The sequence below is a fragment of the Pantherophis guttatus genome, chromosome 3 (genome assembly GCF_059756535.1).
Source record: "Pantherophis guttatus breed Tessera chromosome 3, ASM5975653v1, whole genome shotgun sequence".
NCBI lineage: Eukaryota > Metazoa > Chordata > Lepidosauria > Squamata > Colubridae > Pantherophis > Pantherophis guttatus.
In genome coordinates, this window is record NC_142065.1 from 153,476,643 (window position 1) to 153,495,227 (window position 18,585).

Genomic DNA, 18,585 nt, shown 5'->3' on the forward strand with positions numbered 1-18,585 from the left:
ACAAAGGCAGGAGGCAGGGGAACTTCCTGACCTTGCCTTTCCCTTTCAGCCACTTAACTTCATTTGCACCATCAGAAGGTGGTGAATCGCTGTCTACCTTGGGGCTCAAAGAAGTCAGGCTTATCTAGATAGGTTGTCATCATCCCAAATGCCTAAAAGTTAACTCTGACTGCATAGATACGTCCACGTTTTTCCTTGACCACAATATGGAAGCGATTTATCTTTGCTTTCTCTGTGATTTTTTAAAAAACAAACCTGGGCTTTACTTGGGGTCTCCCATTCAACTTCCAACCAGGTCCACCTCTACTTAGTTTTTGTAGGAAGGGGGAAGGATTGTTAGGTGCATCCACTTGCTCTAATTCCAGGTGATTAGAAGAAAGAAGTAGCAATCTCTCTCTCTCTGTCTGTCTGTCTGTCTGTCTGTCTGTCTGTCTGTCTGTCTATCTATCTATCTATCTATCTATCTATCTATCTATCTATCTATCTGTTGAGTATTGAATGACCATTCAAAAGGACCAATCAGAAGTGAGTAACTGGAGAGGGAAATTTAGAGGCACATCAGTGGCTGAAGCTACGGACAGCTCCCTTTAAAAGAGGCTGCTGCGGCTTGCATTGCTATTGCTGTACCGGAGCTGAATAAACTCATGTAGCTGGTATATGTGTCCTGTGTCTTGTCTGCGCCCACTATTCAACTCTATCTATCTATCTATCTATCTATCTATCTATCTATCTATCTATCTATCACCATTCCAAGGTCCTAGAAAGCAATGTTTTCAACATGTTTTTGCTTTTCCTTTACCTAGAAAACCAACCCTTGTTGCAGTAAATTATACCAAACCTTTAATGCCTATGGCTATAGCTCCCATCATTCTCGACTGATCATTTAATGGCTAAAGAAAAGTGTGAGGCCTCCCATCCCTGGGACCAAAGATTTCCCATTTATTTGATAGATATTGATTTGTACCTTGCCCTAAGTCCCTGTTTCAGAAATGCGATGAATATTCTCAAGACAGGGAGAATATACTTTTTTTTCTCACCTAGACAGAATAATCAATAAAGAAGGTAGCAGGTTCTTCATTTGAATCCACCCTGAGATTCTCAGAATCCTGTGAAAATCTTTTGAAGGAAGTTTTGTGCTTTGTTGCATGACCATAGCTATTGGATCCTTGTGCCTCCTGATTCTATTTTCTTGTTCTTTGTTGTTCTCTGAATGGATGGCTTTGGATTCTTAAAGAACTCGGCTTTTGTGATACAATCATTGTTGGGAGGACAAATGTTGTCTATTTCCCTCCCTCCACAACTTCAGACTTTGCCACAAATGATATTCCTGATCGTGGTTGATATAATCGCTTGTGCTACAATATTTCATGAAGGCAGTTTTTAATTTGAGTTGCATTTTGCATTTATTTTTCCATGTCACCTTCTCTCCCTATAGTTATGATTTATCAGTGATCTAATTGTATAAGTTACAGTCTCTGTTTATTTGCCAGCTTGTGTTTTTTAATGACGGTTTCCTTAAACTTTCCAAATAATCTTGTATTCCTCTCTTTTTTTTGGAAGCACAAGTGGCAAAGCAGTCCATTTTGTTTTTTATTTATTTATAAACGTTGTTTTTCAGATTTTGACTTGAACTCTTTCTGGCACTGGAACAAGTTTGCAGATTATGTGCAGTGCGTTCTGGCTTTCACTGGGGTAACAGGATGCGTCACTTACCTTTCCCTTGACTCCAGTATCTTTGTTGAAACCCTGGGTTTCCTTGCTGTTTTCATTGAAGCCATGGTGGGTATCCCGCAGCTCTACCGTAATTATCAGAATAGGTCTACTGAAGGAATGAGGTAAGATTGTATGCATGTACCATAATTTCTGCCTTTCTTGACATGTGGTTGTTTTCTTTGCCTAAGTGACAGCCCCAGAATTTCTTCAACAAAAAACACCACTACCACCACAAAAACACCATATATGCTTGTGGATAAGCCTCTCCGCTGTTAAGCCAACTTTCAGATTTGTAGCCTAGACACCAGTGGTGGGTTTCAAATTTTTTTACTACTGGTTCTGTGGGTATGGCTTGGTGGGCGTGGCATGGTGGGTGTGGCAGGGGAAGGATACTGCAAAATCCCCATTTCCTCCCAAACAGCTGGAACTTGGGAGGCAGAGAATAGATGGGGGCGGGGTTGTCAGAATTTTTACTACCTGTTCTCTGAACTACTCAAAATTTCCACTACCGTTTCTCCAGAACTGGTCAGAACCTGCTGAAACCAACCTCTGCTTGACACCATGAAAACTCTGCCATGTGCAGATAAACTAGCGCCTTCAAAATTTTCATGTTTTATTTTTTCATAACTGAATTATCCACAGGTGGTTCACTTTTCATGGTCTTTTGTTAAAAATTCAATGATCAGCTTAACTCTGGATTGGTTTATTTGCAAATATATATGGCTACATTAAAAAACATTATCACATATACTTGTGGATAAACCCCATCCGTGGATAAAGCAATTCCAATTTTGGCGGTGTATTTTGGAACCTAAAATTCTTGCCTTATCCACAAGTATATATAGTATGACCATAATTCTGTTTTAGCTCTAATAAAGTGGGAATATTGGTGGTAGAAAATTAGAAGAAGCTCCTTTTGCAAAGCAAGAATTGTGAGAGTGAAATTGAGAGGCAAGGAAGATTCAGAAAAAAATAAAAAAAATAATATTAGACCAGAGTATATGTGACACTGTGTGTGTGTGTGTGTGTAAGATTTCGTGTAATTATGTGTAGCATATACAACATCAAAAGAATTTCCCAAACTAAGAAATATACTGTCTTCTGTGTTATAAGCAGAGCTTTATATACAGCAGCTGGAATTTCTACAAACTTGAATGTAATGATGCAGCACGATCTCCTGAACTCCCCACCCCCTTCATCTTTAAATAAGCATTGTTTGATTATACTCTAGGCTGGGAAATTCATATATAGACTGATTGACACATTACAAAAATTATAATTTGCGCTGCACATTTTGGAAAAAAAAATAGGAACGTTTTCTTGAAAATACGCTAATTCTCTGTTATTCATTTAATTATGCCAAGTGGTTTCAGGTTTTGCAGAGAGGCCTGTATTTATCCAAGTTCCAAAGCACCTCTGAATAACTTTCAAAATATACGTAGCCTTAATATACTGGCAGGTATTATCATTAGGTTGCTTGAATTAATTTTACCCCTGTTGCTGTTCAGTCGCTAAGTCATGTCCGGCTCTTTGCGACCCCATGGACCATATAGTATTCCAGGTTCCCCTCTACTTTTTTTGTCCTAGGTTTATCATATACAGAAACTCCCCGACCTATGCCCATAATGGAGGTTACCATAGATAGTGATCCGTCTTTCCACAGAGATACTTCTGCTCTTGGTGTCATAAAATGTTGATAAATTCCATTTTCAAAATCAAATTGCAATTTAGTACAATGTCCTACTGGATGTGTGCCCTGCTTCTTAAGGCATATGCTGGCTATGTGTTGCTTTCTTAAAACTGGTGTCTTTTTAAACAGGGGTCTCCAATCCTGGCAACTTTAAGACTTGTGGACTTCAACTCCCAGAGTTCCTCAGCCAGCAAAGAAACCCTTGTTCTAAAAAGCCAAATTGACCTTTGCCTCTATTTCAATTTGCAAACTTTTCTTTTTTTGAGGCTGAAAGGTGTGTTACCCGTGTCTGCCCAGAAGTGCCGTATAATTGTATGCTGCAAATAGAACTATATTTACTTCTAAGAACTTCATTGAAAATGCTCTCTTTTTTTCAGGGTCTCATTTGGAGGGTCTCTTTTTTGCCATTTTGATTTTTTCCAATCAGAGAAAAACTTTTGAAGTGATAATTTGGGGCTCAGCTCTCTTTCCTCTCTCATGGATGGATGCCTGAGGCATTCTTTGAATTTGGCAGCGCTCTTAGCTCTGAGCAAGCTGCACAATTTCTTTCTAAATTCTTTTTTTCAATCTACTTAGCTCTGGGAGCAGTAAAGTCTTTTACTGTCAGCCCTCTGTTTTACTGTTTTGATGCCAAACCTGCTTGCCCTCTGCAATACTATCTTAATTGCACCTTTCATGAATTCCCTTCTTTGTTACCTTATGCTTTCTCTTTTTTAATGATATATTGGGAACTGAATTAATGCATTTTTTTCCTCCAGATCTGCTGTTATTTAAAAGAAAGATAGAGCTCTGCCTGTACCAGCGTTGTTTTTTTTAGAGCACTGCAAAACAGGGGTACAAAATTTATATTTTAAATGGCATGTCTTCTAGAATTAAGAATGGTAATATGAACACGGTATGTCAGTTATACAGGATTGTAGCTTCAGTCTTTTTTTTTTTTTTTTTTTGTAGTGGGGAGTTCTATTTCATATCCATTTATTTAAAATACGTGTCATCAACCATAGTGGGGTGGAAAGAGATTTCTTTAGAAACCTCATTAAATAGGTTTCATTGTTTACTTCAAAATTTTCTGGAGTCTATTTTATCTTCCTTTTTCCCCATTAAGTTGAACCCTCATCTGTTTCAAAGGAATGTGGAATTGACCTTGATGAAGGGATGGATGAGCCTTTAAGGGAAGAAAAACACCAGAGAAAGTTATTTTGAGGAAGAGCCCTGGGTTAAATTGTTGGGGCTTTCTCTCCCACTTCACTACCTTACAGGATTGTTCTGTTAATAGCATTCTTAAAGAGTTTAGGAAAGAATATTCCTGAATGCTAGGAATTTGATTAAAGGATAACATAAGGATTTTTTTTTTAAAAAAAAAATTCCAATTAGTGATTGACCACAGCAAGGAATTAAACCACAGGAGCTCAGTATTTTGCTGAGAATTTTCCATCCTATGTTAATTCCCTTTTTCACAGCTGCCAGAGAATGTATGAAATTTATGATAGGAATATGCATTTGTGAAATGTATTACAAATAGTAATGGCATGGCTGTTGTTTCCTATGGTATATAGATCAAAGAAGCTGGGTAGGTCAACTCAAATAGAACATCTTTAAAATAATTCACACTTTTTTTTCCCTGAAGATACGTTAAGCAAAAACCTGTTTTGTTATACACTGATAATAAACTCTGACCATTCAACTCTCTGGCTACCAAATGCTCAACCTCTCAAAATTACACATTAGCTACATCAAAGAAATAATTACTGAAGTTCTTTCCGGTCGAGATTCCAATATGTCAGCTATCATTTCCTAACTGTAAAAAAGCATTTAATTTAAATGAGAGTTAAATTTAGACTTAATGAGGCCTGTAGCATCTGATTTGTAGAATCTGGAAATAAGTATGTCATTTCAGGCTTCTTTGATGTTAACATTAGAGTGGTTCAACCCTTTGAATTCAAAGACATAAAGTTTTACTTGGACTACCTTGGGAGAAGACAGTAAATAAACATCGCTCTCTTTTCCAGGATTGTGTAGCTGCTGTAGTTCTCATATTGTGACAATCAGCATTTAAATTCCATTTCTCCCAAGGCTGACGTCTCCTCTAACTTTATTTCTCCCTTCCTGCATTTTCTGTAATCAATATATTCTCCTCAGCTTCCACAGTTATGACTGTGTGCTTTGAAGCAGTGCTTTGCTTTTTCTGCCATCAATGCTTTCATCACCCTCATGCTTATTCAGTAAACCCCATGCTTTTGATATTGGCCTCTGTCATCCACATGGCCTTATTTAATAGCCTTTCTACGGCTCCCTTGTCTACCACCTTGACCTGAATGCTTTTGGTCAGTATTGCTGCAACTATTTCTTTCTTCTGACTTTTTAATTAGGTAACACCAGGTTGCCTCGAATGAGAACCTGGTGAGCCAAATCATTGCCAGCCCAAGAGCATTGACTATATAGCACATAGGAAAGCATTTGGAATAAGAATTCTTTTTTGAGCATTAAAATGCAGCACCTCAAGCAATTATTTGTTGAGACTATGGATAATTGGCTGTCGGTGTGGAATCCAGCAACTCTCTCTGTATCAGGAATTCTGATACGGGATTTAATTCAGTAAATAAAACTAAGCTTTTGATGTAGGTGTTGCAATATTTTCAGGATCAGACTCAATAAAGATAATAGGAGTTAAAGCTTTAAATATATTTCTTTTTAATTATGATAGGCATTCTATATTCACTGAATATTCAAGGTAGAAGCGACGAGAATGGTGAGGGAGGCTCCTTATATATACAAGGGGTGGAGCTAGGAATGGGAGTGGTAAGTTATGAATACATTAAAGTCCAAAGAATAAGTTAACCTCTGATGTTCCATATATACATTATTTACACATTGGAGAATAAGGCATTTACATCTGACAAATCCCCCTCTAAATGCCGGTTCGTTACACAACACCAATTACATTCTGATTCAGGACAATATAATACATATAATTTAGAAGTTAAATATTTGTGTTGTTTAGAAGGTAAGGGTTTTGTTAATATGTCAGCTAATTGTTCAGAAGTATCGCAATGTATTGCTTTAATGAATCCGTCTTGAGACAGTTGTCTCACATGCTTAAACTTTATATCAATATGCCTGGACCTTTGTCCAATTGCATCGGATCTGGATATTTCAATGGCCGCTTTATTGTCTTCATGCATAATAAATGGTAAGGTGGGTTTCTTCCAAACATCAGTGATCAGATCATTGAACCATACAAGGTTATTTGCAGCTTTGGACAAACAAACATATTCCGCTTCTGTAGTAGAAGTGGCTACTAGTTCTTGTTTACCAGTATACCAGTAAACTGGACAATCATTCAATAGAAAAACATAACCAGAAGTACTCTTTCTGCATGATGTATCACCAGCCCAATCTGCATCAGCATAACAAGTAATTTTTGGTTCTCTGTCATTATTGGGTTCCAACATTAAACAAAAATCTAATGTACCCTTCAGATATCTTAGAATTCTTTTGACAGCTTCCCAATGATACAAGGTTGGTTTACTAACATATCTTGACAATAGATTGAGAGGTAATGCAATATCTGGCCTAGTCCAATTAGATATATAAAGGAGTGAACCTATAACTGATCTGTAAAATGTGTTGTCTTTAAACTCAGGGGAAGATTCATCAGTGTTTCTAAGAAAATCAGTTTGCATAGGGGTGTCACAGGTTTTAGCATTATTTAAGTTACATTTGTTTAGGAGTTCGATGATTTTATCTTTCTGTGTAAGTTTGAATCCCCTTTTAGTTTTGTTAATTTGCACACCAAGGTATTTATTCACTTTACCCAGAGATTTCAGTGAGAAGTGTTCATTTAACTTATTTACAAAGATTTCCCTGCTCTCTTTATGCTTTCCAATGTATAAAATATCGTCCACGTAAATTAATACAAATTCAATATGATCATTACTCTTTTTTACAAAGAAACAGTTATCAGCAGTGGTGGCGTTGAAATCCATGGTCTTAAGTACTTTTACCAAGCAGTCGTACCATCTTTTGCCGGATTGCTTTAATCCGTACAGACTCTTATTTAATAACCAAATTTCGTTCTTATTAGTGTATTGACTGTGTGGTGCTCTTACATATATTTCCTTATCTAATTTTGCATGTAAGTATGCGGTCTGTATGTCATATTGGAATACGTCCAGATTGAGTGCAGATGCTACTACAAGGGCTGTTTTGACACTCTCAGTTCTCACTGTGGGTGAATATGTATCAGTATAGTCTTCTGGGTATTTTTGTGCATAGCCTTGTGCAACTAGTCTAGCCTTGTATAAGGTATTGCCTCCTTCTAAGTTCTTAATTTTATAAATCCACCTGGTACCTATAATTGTTTTATCCTTAGGTGCGATCGCAGGTGTGAATACATTTAATCCTTGTAAACTTTCCATCTCTTTTTCCATAGCTAGTTCCCATTTTTCTCTTTCTTCATGTGGAAGTTTCAATACTTCTTCATATGTATTAGGTGTTATTTGTTCTCCATTCATATGCATTATGTAATCTTTGTATTTATTTGGTATTTGGTTTCTATTGTTTCTAATAGTTCTTTCAGGCTTGCTATGGTTATCATGCAAATATCTAGCTTCCTTTTTTGTTAATGTGTCTGTCTTTATTTTATGCTGACTATTAGTCCAAGTTTTGGTTTTGTTCTTACTTTTGTTAATATTTTGATTTTCTGTTGTTCCTTCCTCGCAAGATATCGTATCTTTACATTTATTAGGAAATATTTCATTAAGGTGCAATTTTGACCAATTGGCCTGTTCATGGAACACAGCTGTTCTGGATACTATAAATTTGTTATTACTATCAATAAATCTGTACCCTTTGGTTCCAGTTTCGTATCCCATGAATCTTAATCTCCTGGATACGTTTTCTCCCTTTCTCCTCAATTGTTTAGGTATGTGTACGTCTGCAGTGACTCCAAATATGTGCATGTGTGATAATTTGGGTTTTCTATTGTACATCACCTCATATGGTGTCTTATTCACAATACTGGACCAGGTTCTATTTTGAGTGTAATTCGAATAATGTAATGCCTCTGACCAAAATTGTTTGCCTAAACCAGCATCCTCTAATGTGCACCTAATCATGGTTTGTAGTGTGGAATTTTTCCTTTCTGCAACTCCATTTTGAAATGCAGAAAAAGGATTGGACGTGAAATGTAACATTCCTCTATCCTTTAACCATTGGGAGAATTCTTTAGACATGAACTCACATCCCCTATCTGTCATAATTTGCTTTATTCTGATATTATGTTGTGTTTCTATACGTTTGTAGAATTCCTTAAATTTCTGAAATGTTTCATCCTTGTGCTTTAATGTGTAAACAAAACCATATCGGCTGTAGTCATCCACTATTGTTAGGAAGTAACGTTTTCTATAGGTAATTGAGGGACTTAATGGACCAACTAAGTCCATATGTACCAAATCAAAAATATTGTTAGTTGATCTGTTAGATTTTTTTGGTCTGGGACTGGTTTTTAGTTTGGTGGACTTACATACTGAGCATTCCAAATAATTTTCACAATTTTTTATTTTGACACCTTCTGCGTGTTCAGTCATTTTTTGTACTACAGGAAAGCTTGCATGTCCTAACTTCCTGTGTAAGATGTGAGCACACTCATCATGAATTGGTTTACCTATTTTTGGTTTCTTTTCCTTGTATGTATTTTTGTGATCATGAGTTATTCTACACTCATCATTGTCACTGTTACTGACATTTTCATCATCTGCTTCAATACAATCTTCCATATTTGAATCAATGTTATGTAAACATCTTTCTTTAGTTATCAGATAGGGTAGACCTCCTTTTATCATTACAGTACCTACATTTGTTTTGTTCTTTTCTATAGTTGCTTTCCCCTTTGAGAAAACTATATTGATATCAGATTCCCTGCTTAATTTTATGGCACTTAGTATGTTGTGAGGTATTTCTGGGATTAATAATACCCCCTCTATTTTCCCTAGACCAGGCAAGGTCACATTTCCTTTGCCTAGTACTTGAACCTTATCTTGATTAGCTACCTTTATCACAAACTTATCTTCTATAAATGAAGATAATATACTTTTGTTGTTGGTGGTGTGATTTGTTGCACCAGAATCAATAAGCCAATTGTTATTCTCATCCTGCTGTGTTCTGGTGTTGTCTTGTTTATTTAGCCCATTCAGTGACCCAGATTTCCTCTCTTTTGAATTTTCTCTACCCCTTCTACCTTCTTTGTAATTTGGTGGGCTTCTATATTTGTGTCTATCTGTGGAAGATTGTCTGTAATTATATTTGCTCCTATATTCTGGTCTATGTCTCTCTCTTGAGACTTTGGGGCAGTCTCTTCTACTATGTTCCCTGGATCCACAATTGTAGCATCTAAAGGCCTCATTATGTTTATCTTGAAAGACTACTTTCCTAAAAGGTTTGTGGTCTGTTTGGTTACTGGATCGATTTTTTCTTGAATTGTCTTCTGCTATCAATTTGTTAGATAGACTTTCTATGGATAAATATCCCAAATTAATGGTATCTAAGTGTGACATAAAGCTATCCCATGATGGATCAAGTGAATTGATAATAACACTTTTCATTGTTTGATCTGAAATCACTTCCCCCCTCAATTGTAGCTCAGCTCTTATTTTGTTTAGATTTATCAAATGCTCACTTATAGAAACCCCTGGTTTTACTCTAGAGGAAAAGAAATCCTTAGACATTCTTGTGGTTGTAGCTACGCTATCGCTGTGAAATAGATTAAACATGCATTGAATTATTTCTGATACAGCTAGGTTCGGTTTGATGCTATGATACATTGCAGGAGACACGCTAGATATTATTATGAAAAATGCTCTATGATGTAAACAATCTATTTTTAAAGTCCAAGGTCTTCTTGGAGGGCTAGTTATAAAGAATAGTAAATTTTCTTTCATGAAAATAACCTGAAGCTGTTGATACCACTCTTGTAAATTAATGCCATCAATTCTAAGTTTTGGGAAGTCACTGGGTAAGTTACCTACATTATTCTGTCCATTACTTACAACCTGGGGCAGTCCGTGATCTCTCAAGTGCAGGAAATTACAGAACGGCATTGGGATGCTTGCAATGAGTCTGCGCGGTTCTCTGGCCAGTTCAAGTCCTTCTGGGTCGTCTACGTAGTTTCGCACATGCGCGTTGCTCATTTCTTCTTTGGTGGCGTCGTGGAAGGTTCTCTCCCTTTCAGCTCTCTCGATCCGCTCCTCCTCAGATGAGTCGGTCTCTGGCTCGGTTTTTGGGGTTCTGGTGGTGGTGACGGTTCTTTTCTTCTTTTTGTGTGCGTTGGTATTCGATTTTGTCTGTGGTGTAGGGCGAAATCGGCATGGCTCTCTGGGCTCGGGCGTCGTCGCTTTCGAAGTCAGGATGGGAGCGTGCAGGTCTTGAGTCGCCGGTTTGATTTCTTGCTTCTTCGTAGATGTCTTGGTAATTTTCAGTCTTGGCCCAAAAGCAGCAAAAAGCGTTTTCATTGCTGATTTTACTTGAGATTTTGTTAAATCGTCTTCACTTTCTGATTTTGGATCATCTGAAGAGTTTGAGACTTCATTCTCACTTTCTTCGTCTGATAGTGTTTTTCGCGCCAGAAATTTTGAACTGAGCGTTTTGATTGGCTCTGCTCCATTCTCTTTTGAAGTTCGTTGAAACCAAGATGGCTGCCATTCAAAATTTCGCGCGGGATCACATCTTTTCTTTTTAACAACTATTTTCTCAGTAGTCATCTCACTTACGATTTTTTGATCTTTGGGTTTTTCTTTAATGACGTTTTTCTCTCTCGCTGCTCCGCTGTTCTTCAGCATCTCCTGGAGGTCCGCGATGAGACTTTCATCATTCTTTTGGCTTTTTAATATCTTTAATATCTCTGACCTGAGTTCGTTATTTTCTATTTCGATTTCTTTCTGGTCATTATTTTCACTCATTAGTTCTTCTTCTTCAGTGGTGTATTCTTCGGATTCTCTCGAAATCGCATTGGTGGATTCGTTGATCATCTCTTGATCAGTTTCTATTTCTTTGCTGTAGGCCCTGGTGTTGGGCCTATCTTTCTTGGACATTTTTAATTACTTATTGAGTCAATTAACCATCCTCTGCTACCAGCTTGTTGCAATATTTTCAGGATCAGACTCAATAAAGATAATAGGAGTTAAAGCTTTAAATATATTTCTTTTTAATTATGATAGGCATTCTATATTCACTGAATATTCAAGGTAGAAGCGACGAGAATGGTGAGGGAGGCTCCTTATATATACAAGGGGTGGAGCTAGGAATGGGAGTGGTAAGTTATGAATACATTAAAGTCCAAAGAATAAGTTAACCTCTGATGTTCCATATATACATTATTTACACATTGGAGAATAAGGCATTTACATCTGACAGTAGGCATACAGAATAAGCTTGATCCTTGCAAGATGAGACAGCATGTTAAAATTTCACATACTGTCAGTAAACTGATTTACTTTTTAAAATATTTTTTTAAAATAATGATTGAACAAGCACAGAAAGAAAATTAGCCATTTAAAAGTGCAATGAGCCTCTGTTTTAGACACTGCTTAAGGCAAACCTTTATTTTTCATATCATTGGGGTTGTTTTGAGTAGAGATAATTTTTCTGCTGCTTAGTAAATACTGTTCAAATGCTCTTAAAATGCATTTGGTTTATATTATGAGATTCTTCATCTTGAAAATACACACATGTAATTAGAAATAATAGCTGAACTATATAATTTGTAGAGTACAATGGTTAATGCAAGATGAAGGATTTTTTTAACCACTTCAACTATATTACTTAAAAGAACTGGAAAAGTGTGCAAATCCCTCCCCCCCAATAAATAATATGCTGGTGCTGTTGAATGGACTTCAACCGTTCAACAGATGCCATACAGAAGCAGATGAGCCATGCATAAGAAAGATTTTGGTACTATAGGAAGAAAAAAACAGTTTTGAACCTTCCTCCCTCCCTCCCTCTTTGGAGGTCCTTCCTGCCATCATAAGTGCACTCTTAAAAAGATCTTTGCTTTGCTGATCATTTGCCATAGTGAATATATGGTTTGCACTTCCACCAAAGAAGGTGCTGCTTGCAGTTTATCACTATGTTGGTAACCATTATATGGGATTTAGTATTACAAAGAATCCAGTGGAAGCAGTTTGTTGTCAATGTCCCAGAAAGAAATGGGAAAGAACTACATTTATCGAGTTTTAGATGCCCCTTATGCTTAATATGCCAAGTTAGGATAGTTAGATTAAGGAAGGATCCTACTGCATTTTAAAATATTTGATTCAGATTCTTGCAAATAGTTAAGTTATACTTGGAGATGATGGGAATCCCAGAAGGAACCTTAGAGATAATCTAATTGAACCCTCTGCTCAATGAAGATATCTACTATTAAACCAATTGTGATAGATGACATCTTGGCTCTGTACAAACATCCTTGGAGGAAGGAGAGTCCACCCTCTCCTGAGACAGACTGTTTTCCTTCATTCATATCACTCTTACCAGTATGAATTTTCTTCTACTGTCCAGTAGAAATTTACATGCCATTGAACTTCTTCTATCTTCTGCAAAAAAAAACTCTGAACAATTTTTAAAAACATATTCTTATATATTTAAATATAATTCTTAAGATTGGATGTATGAATGTTGTATATTCATATATATATATATATATATATATATGTCTTTGGTTATTCGGGTTTTCTCCCGCGTAAAATTGGAGGTTTCTTGGCAACGTTTCAAAGAAGTCTCATTCATCATCTTCAGGCTGGTGTTCTCGGCTTCGTGCTTCTAGGAGCAATATGTGTGATTGCAGCTGTTTCTTCCTTTTAACTGCCAGTGGGGGTGTGAACTGTGGCTCTCGTGAGTGTGGGTCGAGATAGAAAAACGTCCACACAGCATGAATAAACGAGATGATACCTCCCGCCTACCAGCCATTTGGAAACCCACCTTTATTGACAAACGAGTCCCTAACACAAAGAATGACACCAGACCCACACTCACGAGAGCCACACAGGATTTAGCCACCACACATCCACGCAGAAAGCAGACTCGAACCCACACTGATGATGAAGCACGACCCCGGACCAGAAGCCAGACCACAGCTGCATCATTAGCCACCTTAAACCCCTCCAATCCATACATGAAGCAGACTGACACCCACCATGAAGAGATAGCATGGCCACGAACACGAAGCCAAACAACAGCAACACAGCTCACCAGCTCAAATCCCCCTGCTACTCAGACTGACCCGAGCACAACCAAGCCCCCACCTAAACAGAACACACACCCAGCCAATCAGAGCACAGCCAACCCCCCATCCAATCAGAGCACAGCCAAACCCCCAACCAATCAGAACACACCTCTGCCCAATCAGAACACAGCCAAGCTCCCACCCAATCAGTTCACACCCCCACTGGCAGTTAAAAGGAAGAAACAGCTGCAATCACACACATTGCTCCTAGAAGCACGAAGCCGAGAACACCAGCCTGAAGATGACGAATGAGACTTCGTTGAAATGTTGCCAAGAAACCTCCAATTTTACGTGGGAGAAAACCCGAATAACCAAAGACCTACATACAAATACCTGCGAAAACCTCAGAATATATATATGGGAGATATATATATATGGGAAATAGTTTGAAAGACAGACTCTGAACCTCTGCTGTGGATTAAAAACTAATATTTAATTGCCTAGACTGGTCTTAAAATCATTAAAGTAAAACAACAATGTGAACTACTGACATGATGTCCCAGTTTAAATAAATGAAGAACTTAATATACTGCATTTTCTTAAGGGATTTGCAAGACAACAGTATTAAATTAATCTTTGTTGATAATTATGAGTTTTGGTGTGGTCTTCCATTTCCTAAAATGCTTCCCCAGACAAGATTAATCTCTAATTAAATGGTAGATTATTGCCTCTTTGGCATTCTAAATTGTCTCTAAATTTTGAAATGCACAACTCATGGATTTTTCTTAATGTGCAGCATGGCCTCAAATTAAGTGTACAGTGTTTGATTTCCACTTACTCATGGGCTTAATTCAGAAGTGGCATTGCCTTTGCATTATGTAAAAAATTAACTGGTTGAACTAATACCTCTGCGCTGAGTAATGAATAGCTTGCAATATTTTCATGGTAGCAGTGCCTTAGGAAAAATAGCATTTCTGTGTTTATCATTCCTTGCCCATACGGAAGTAGAGATCCGCCTATCTATAGAAGAGTTCCCCAACCTTTTTGGGGTTGCGGACCGGTGTGGGGGGCGAGGGGATGGTTCTGTGCAAATGGCAGGCAAGTGTGCATGTGTGCAGCTTCATTTGCACACGTGGCAGTCAGGTGCGCTGCTCACCTGGAGCATGCACACTCGCCCACCACTTCCACAGCCCATTTTCGAACGGCTCAAGGCTCAGAAGTGGCCCACGGCCCAGGGTTGGGGACCCCTGATCTATAGCTTCCATTTCTAACAGCAGAACCACATGCGCTCAACGCAGTGTGGGTAGGAAAGCTGCATTGTCTGAAATATAAATAACATATATAAGTAACACAACTGAGGGTCAGAATTCTTGTAGCACCCTTTATGATGCTTGAAACAAGATTTCTTCTGAGGAGTCCCTAGCATGTGGGTTTCATCCTATATGAAGAGCTGCTAATTTTATGACTGCCTCAGGAACCTCCTGAAAAGGAAAGCCCATACGCCCATTGTTAAATTTGATTTAAGTATTTAACTGCTGTGGCAGATGTCTGAGATTCTTGGTAGTTTTCAGTTACACAAATCTGTCCTTAATTTTATTAAAAAGCTAATTCTATCAGCCATGAACACATTCCAAGATGATGCTGTATTTGCTTAGCGGATGTGACCCAGGATCGTCTTTCTCTATGGTAGGTTGCTAAAGAGTCAGGCATGACATCTCTGCTCCTGTCCCAAAGTTAGCTGAAACAAACCTCTTGTATTAGGTCATCCATTTACTCGGGGATACAATTTCTGCTTCATACCAGAGTTCCCAAAATAACATTGGAGCTCTTCTTTCTTTCTTTCTCAGTCCCAGTTAACTGATTTTTCTGATAGATGGGACTGGACATCTTGCTGGCTCTTGAGATTATCAGTGCTGCTGAAACGCCAGACAGATTGCTGCAAAGTGACATAAGAAATTCCTATTCCGAGGGGTTGCACATCGGCATGCCGGAATGAGCTTTGAATTTAGAACTCCTAAGTGTTGCCCAGTGATCCCAGGATTGGTCTCGAAAGAGACTCTTATTACCTGCTCATTCAGGAATTCCATATTTTTAGGTGCAAGTTGGACAGACTCAGATTTTAAAAGAGTAAAAAGGTAATTCTTTTTTTTTTAAAGTAACTCTTTTCATAAAACTGATAATTAGAAGTTTGGGAATGGGTTGCATCAATACCTTCCTGAATTTTTGGTTGCAGTTACATTCGCACCAAATTCTTTAATTTTCATACATTTTCCCTCCTGTCCTTAATTTTAGAGCAGATACAAATTTGCTTTTTATGATCATCTAAACTGTCATATATGGTAAAGACATATTCCCGAATAAAGTCATATAAAAATAGTCCTACGCATAGCTAAATAAGAAAAACAGGATAATTTTATAATAAAACAGGTTCAATTTGATATCAATTAAATTCATTTTAGTGAAAAATTATTTAATTAATAGTTAAACTATTTAAATCATGATTTACACATTGGGCAATACAATTCTATTCTTGTTTGTTGAGTGAGAGTATCAATGTATTTTTTTTATTACTCAGATTCTTCTAAAGTTATTAGGGTAATACAGTAATCCAATTCATAATGAGGATTTGAAGCAGTGCATCTTTCATTGGAGCGGTATGATTTAAAAGTGCAACAAATTACTTTGGCTGCAAAAATTGACACAGCAAAGAACTTAGTTGAATTCCACATGAAAGGTAAAAGCAAATTACCCCTGTGCCATTTTCATGCAGTGCCACAGAGATTAGCTTGTTGTTGATTTCTTCTGGGATGTTTTCTGACTCCCCAGTCTAACCTGCAGCTATGATATCTTGTGGTCATTTTCTGTCCAAATGCTAACCAAACCATACCTTCCTTAGGTTTCAGTCCTACAAGGTTGACCAAGTGCTACCACTTGATTAGGCAGGGAATTTACATAAATCTGCTCATCATTCATTGATTATATTAGTAAGACTTTTCCTAATTGTAGAGAATATTTGTAGCTTGGATTAGATTTAGGCAAGAGATTTGTCCTCCAAGCTTGCTGCTTAGCTCCTGGATGTTTCATTACCAGACAAAATAACATCTTCAATGGGTTTTTTTGGGTGAAGTGTCTTGTTCATTTGTATACTTTTCCTAATATTTCTTAAATATTCAGTGTTGAATATTGAACACTGATCTTGGTGATTTCTGAGCTGATCTCAGAGTAAGTAACTAATAATTGATTGGGGTATGCCACCCAGAATTGTTGAGAGTTGGATATCCATCCAAGTATCCATGCATTATCTATGTCAGTTCACCATCCATCCATCCATCCATCCATCCATCCAGTCTATAGACTAGATTAGGAAGATGCAAAGTCTTGGAGCAAGGCAGTGGCTAACCACACCAGCATTTTTCCAAGAAAAGTTGACCTTGACTTGAAGAAAACTTCTTTGTTATTTCTGCTTAAGATTTCACATATATTTGTGTCTCTATGCGTGATACAAACAATGCCACGTTTTTGTTTTTGTCATTGGTTATTTTTTTTCCTATGCTATATCTTTATTTGGCTTTTTTCTCTGCAAAAATAGGTAAAATAAATCACCAGCATATATCCGTATTTTCTGAACCTTTTGCTTTGACATGAGTTACTATTGGTATCTTGTTATAGCCAGCACTTGGAAGAATGGGTGCCCGTTTTGTAATCGGTTCCTGTTTCATCAGCAGATAAAGATCGACTGAATAGAAAGTATTGAAAATATTGCTAAGAAAATGAGCAACAGATGGTAACTGGTTTCATTCTTTCTTAGTGTCTATGGTCTACATGTCCTTGGCCATCTTTCTTTTGAAGGACACTTTTGTTTTTTCTCAGGTTTCGGCAGCATAATAAATAAAAGTTATCTCTGCATGTTGTTCAAGACAACTGAAAAAGACTTGGGAATAGTGATTAAAGATTGAATATTTCTTTTGAAAACCACATTAAGAACTTTGGCCCTAACAGATCCAGCTATTTCTTCATTGCTAAGTTCAGGCTCGGCTATCAGAATTGGCCAGCACTCCAAATATTCCATTATCATATTCCATTGGAGAACTTGTGGAGAGAATAAAGTGGTTATTACAAAAATACTTGGCAAAGCTGGTTCATTAGCCTTTACTTCTGGAGCACTAAATCTTTTGCTAAGAGGGACGTTAAGGGAACATTCAACTGTTCACCCCCAGTTTGGGGACTTCTTCACTTTGTTTTAAATTTCTTCTCAGATTCCATAATTTACAGCATTGTTTGTGAACAAGCGGCCCACGAGGCACTTGAAATTCTTTCAACTGTTGTTCAATTTTCATTTCTGCTTAATTTAGTAGCGTATGTATTTTCTTGACATATCACTTCTTTCAGGGAAAAAAATAGGTTCCTTTGTTAATACACAAACCCATTCTGGATATCGCTGTACTCATCAACTCTTAGGACATAAATTTTCCTATCTGTTTTTTTTTTTTTTTTTTGATTACTTGGTTTCTTTATATATTTCATCAGTTGTTCTTCTGCAATGTCTGCTGTTTCTGTTATCCTGTATCCTGGTTGAAGTGACAGAAATGTGGATTTAGTGTGCATTCTCATCTGTACCAACAGGAGAATTGCATAAATCAGCAGTCTCCAACCTTTCCAGCTTTGCGGATTGGTAGGGGGAGAGGAAAATGGTTCTACACAAGCGGTGGGTAAGTGTACGTGTAGCTCCATTTGCACAAGTGATGGATACGTGCACCTGCTGCTTGCATAAATGGAGCTATGCGCACATGCTTGCATGCAATTGGCCACTTTGGTGGCTCGGTTTTGAACAGCCTGTGGCCCGGTAGTTGGCTGTAGCCGGGGGTTAGGGACCCCTGGCATAAATAACCTGATCTTTGGTGGGGGGTTTTATGTTACAATGTTATCTATCCCTACTTCTGTATGATGGAGTTTCTTTTTAGAAGCA

At 37.6% G+C, this 18,585-nt stretch overlaps 1 protein-coding gene across 2 annotated transcripts in view; it reads left to right on the forward strand.

Moving 5' to 3' along the window:
- Positions 1-18,585, forward strand: part of SLC66A2 (solute carrier family 66 member 2) — a 73,936-nt gene that overhangs the window by 39,791 nt on the left and 15,560 nt on the right. For both annotated transcript variants that reach the window (XM_034429316.3, XM_034429318.3), the window contains one exon: positions 1,619-1,835. In XM_034429316.3, coding sequence (XP_034285207.1) covers positions 1,619-1,835 — 217 coding nt within the window. The remainder of the gene's footprint in view (positions 1-1,618; positions 1,836-18,585) is intronic.